At 54.7% G+C, this 3524-nt stretch overlaps 1 protein-coding gene across 1 annotated transcript; it reads left to right on the forward strand.

Annotated features, from left to right (window-relative positions):
- Window positions 1-9: 9 nt before the first annotated feature.
- Window positions 10-1236, forward strand: PHACADRAFT_195002 (uncharacterized protein; the record flags this gene model as incomplete). Its single annotated transcript, XM_007395260.1, has 7 exons — window positions 10-99; window positions 158-281; window positions 334-347; window positions 399-585; window positions 652-733; window positions 787-1092; window positions 1149-1236. Coding segments are annotated over 7 exons (891 nt in total), but the record flags the coding sequence as incomplete, so codon positions are not given.
- Window positions 1237-3524: the final 2288 nt, after the last annotated feature.

Raw genomic sequence — 3524 nt, forward strand, 5'->3', positions numbered from 1 at the left:
GTTCCAGAGTGGTTCCCTGGTGCTGGATTCAAGAGACAAGCGCGAGAATGGCGAAAAGATGCCAACCTCGCGTACAATGAGGCATTTGCTGCAATGAAGGTACGCGTCAGCCACTGCGTCGTCTCTCTTAGCCACAAATTAACTAGCGGTCGGCCAGGCCCGCGATGATATTCCCTCAGGTTGCATGGCAAAGCCGCTCGTGGAGAAGATGCTCGACGACCCCGGCGACCCTGTATATGCGGAGCACGTCCTCAAGGCCACTCTCTCCTCAATGTATATAGGTAAACTTGCTCAAAACTAGTGTTTTTACCTCACTGAACACTCCCCGCACAGCTGGAGCAGATACGGTCAGTTCTTTTTGTGGTCATGCGCCCAAGCTGTTGGTGACAAATGTGCAGACAGTATCCACCCTGGAGACGTTCTTCCTCGCCATGACGTTAACCCCTGAGGTCCTGCAAGAGGCACAACTCTCTGTGGACCGGATCTGTGAGGGGCGGCTTCCCGACTTCTCGGACTACGATGCTCTGCCATGGGTACATGCTATCGTGAAGGAATGTCTGCGCTGGCGACCTGTCGTCCCCATGAGTCCGTCTCCTCCGTTCTCAAATTCCCTAATTTAGGCAGTCTGAGGATTGACGACTGTCCAAATAGCCCCGGCGCACATGGTGACCAAAGACGACATCTATGAGGGCTATCACATAACGAAAGGTTCGCTCGTCTTTGCGAATGCTTGGTACGCTTTTTGCGCGGTTTTTCGACTTCGTCGAGCTTATACACGGCGCACAGGGCGATCTTACATGATCCAGATGCATACTCCGATCCAGAGGCCTTCAACCCGCGACGTTTCCTCCGACCACGCCCGAGCATTGGCGGAACGGGCGCGGAGAACGTGGAGCTTGACCCGACCGTGCGCGATCCCGCGGTAGCGGTCTTCGGCTTCGGACGGCGGATCTGTCCCGGACGTCACATGGCGTACGAGTCGCTCTGGATCGCGGTCGCGAGCGTAATCGCTGCATTCGACATCACCAAGGCCGTCGACGCACATGGTGCGGTTATTGAACCAAGTGGAGAATACACGGATTGGTTCCTGACGTGCGTGTCTCTTTGACTGTCTGTAATGGAACGGTCACTGACAAGCAGATATACAGGGCACCGAAGCCGTTTAAGTGTTGTATTCGTCCGCGATCACCGGCACATGCGGCGTTAGTGCACGCTGCGCTGGAGCGGGATGGATGAGGCGGATGGATGCAGGCTGCAATTTACTATTTATTCACTATGACAAAAGTTCAATCATAACAATGCTTGCGTCTGCTGCGAAGGCTGCACGCGACCTCCTTCATTGCAAGCCCTAGCTTATTCATTATTTGAGGGACATCTGTGATCCCGCGGCCCAGACCAAGGCACAGGAGGCAATCGGGCGTTTGGGTGAGCCTCAATTATCCGCCAATGTCTGCTGTTCAGGACGACCCTAGTGCCGACGCCCCTCGTGAAGCAGTCGTTGAGGGTGGAAAGCTGAGAGGCTCGTCAGCCAGAGACAATGATTGCATCATTCATCTTCGGCACTTTGCGGTGCGTTCACAAGCGCCGACACTGCGAGCCGTGAGTCGCCTCATCCCATGTTGAACTTGAACTTGAGCAGAACGCGCTCCGGCATGCCGACGTCGAACTCGACCAAGTTGTACGCAACTCGATGGTGACCGTGTTTGGCATTGGTCGGCGCGTGTGCCTCGGGCAGCACGAGTCGCTCTGGGCCGCGGTCGCGAGCGTCGTCGCAATATTGGGTGTCTGCAGGGTGCTGAACGTACATGGCAAGGCTGTTGAACCCGGTAGAAATTACACGGACGGGTTCTTGTCGTGAGTCGCCTGTCCTTTTTCTGCGGTGGCGATAGGGGAGACTTGGGGGCTGATAGAGGCGCCGGCATGTGGAGGGGAAGATGCCACCCATGTGTCACGACGGCTGTGCCTCCTGCAATGGTTGTACGCCACACCAGAGAAATCTCTTGCAAGCAGAGCAGATGGCCTTGAACATTTCTCTGTTTCTTCCAGCTCCCGCATTTGCGCTTGGATGGCAGCATTGCTGCAGGTCTCACATCGAAGAGAGACTCGTCAGCCTGGGAGTAGGCCGCCTTGGCACCGGGGTCTTTCGCGTTGGGAGTCTTCCGGAACTCTGTACTCCAACTCAGGGTACAGGAGGCGACAGTCCCTTCATGTGGTTTCTGCATTCCCCAACTTGAAACGCCACCGCCCGGATTCGATGGTGGATTTATGGCGTGTCCGCCCTGGGTTAGCCGATTCTAACGGAGTATGCTTGTTCCTCAGCTATCACGCATGCGCAGCCGACTTTCCTGTGCGACAATAGCTCTTGCTCCATCGACTGGAGTGACACTTGCCGGATGTCATCTGGCTCTAGCAGATAGCGACAACCACTCGGCAGTAGGAAGTCATAACCTAATGCGCATATCGGGCTTGGGAGATATTAGGCTAGCGTTACTTTTCCTCAAAACTGTGCCTTTCCCTCAAAGGCAGCATAGATCCCGTTCTTTTTGCCTCTTGTGCAATGCATTAGCGTCGGTTAGCGGCCGGCTCCCGCTATCTGATCACCATCGCGCCGGTAACCGTCAGGTACAGACGTTATGGAATGGCGATCACAGCAGTTAGATTTCCGTCATCGGCTTGAAGCTCGTAAACTAACCCAATTTGTTAGTCTCTACTTCCTTTTAACACAACCATGGCGAGGTCCAACCGTGTCTCTTCTCGTTTTTCCCCGGGCCCCTCAGCTCTTGCCCACCATGAATAGTTCAGCAATCACTGTGTGCTCTGTTCTTTGTGCTGGCTGCCTTGTCTACCTTTTCGCAAGGATTTGCCGCACTTTTGCGAGAGGGTCAGGACTCCGAGGATTTTCGAAGCTCCCTGGACCCCGCGGCTGGCCATTACTTGGGTATCTGAGATCCATCGAAAGTCCGGCGTGGGTCACTTACCGACAATGGAGTGACGAGTACAGTAAGTTCCAGTGTTCATTTCGGTCACCTAGATGCTCAATATCGTACAGACTCAGACGTTCTAGGCATGAATATCTTGAGCACGAACCTCGTAATAGCGAACACTCTCAAAGCGGCGACGGAGCTCCTGGAGACCCGGTCGGCCATCTGCTCTGACAGGTACGTCTGCGCACTGCTACTGCTCCAGATGTACGCTCCTGACGAGCTTGCAAGACCTGCGTTCGGTCTGACTATGTTGAGAGAGCTGTGCGCGGCGCGTCCAGCTCGCACATTTTGTCTACTAATATGTCGACAGGGTCGGCTTTGACTGGAATATAGGGGTTGCGCGCTATGGACCGTATTGGCGCGATGCCCGTAGAGTGTTCTCTCAGGCGTTTCATCCCCAAGTGGTCGTACGCTATCGCCCGGCAGAGGTAAAGCTGACGCACAAGTTCCTCCGCGACCTCATAGATACTCCGGAAGACTTCCGTGGCCATATCAAATCGTGAGCAAAGCTACTCTTCTATGCACGCTGTCATTCATGTC

This window comes from Phanerochaete carnosa (genome assembly GCF_000300595.1).
Source record: "Phanerochaete carnosa HHB-10118-sp unplaced genomic scaffold PHACAscaffold_5, whole genome shotgun sequence".
Lineage (NCBI taxonomy): Eukaryota > Fungi > Basidiomycota > Agaricomycetes > Polyporales > Phanerochaetaceae > Phanerochaete > Phanerochaete carnosa.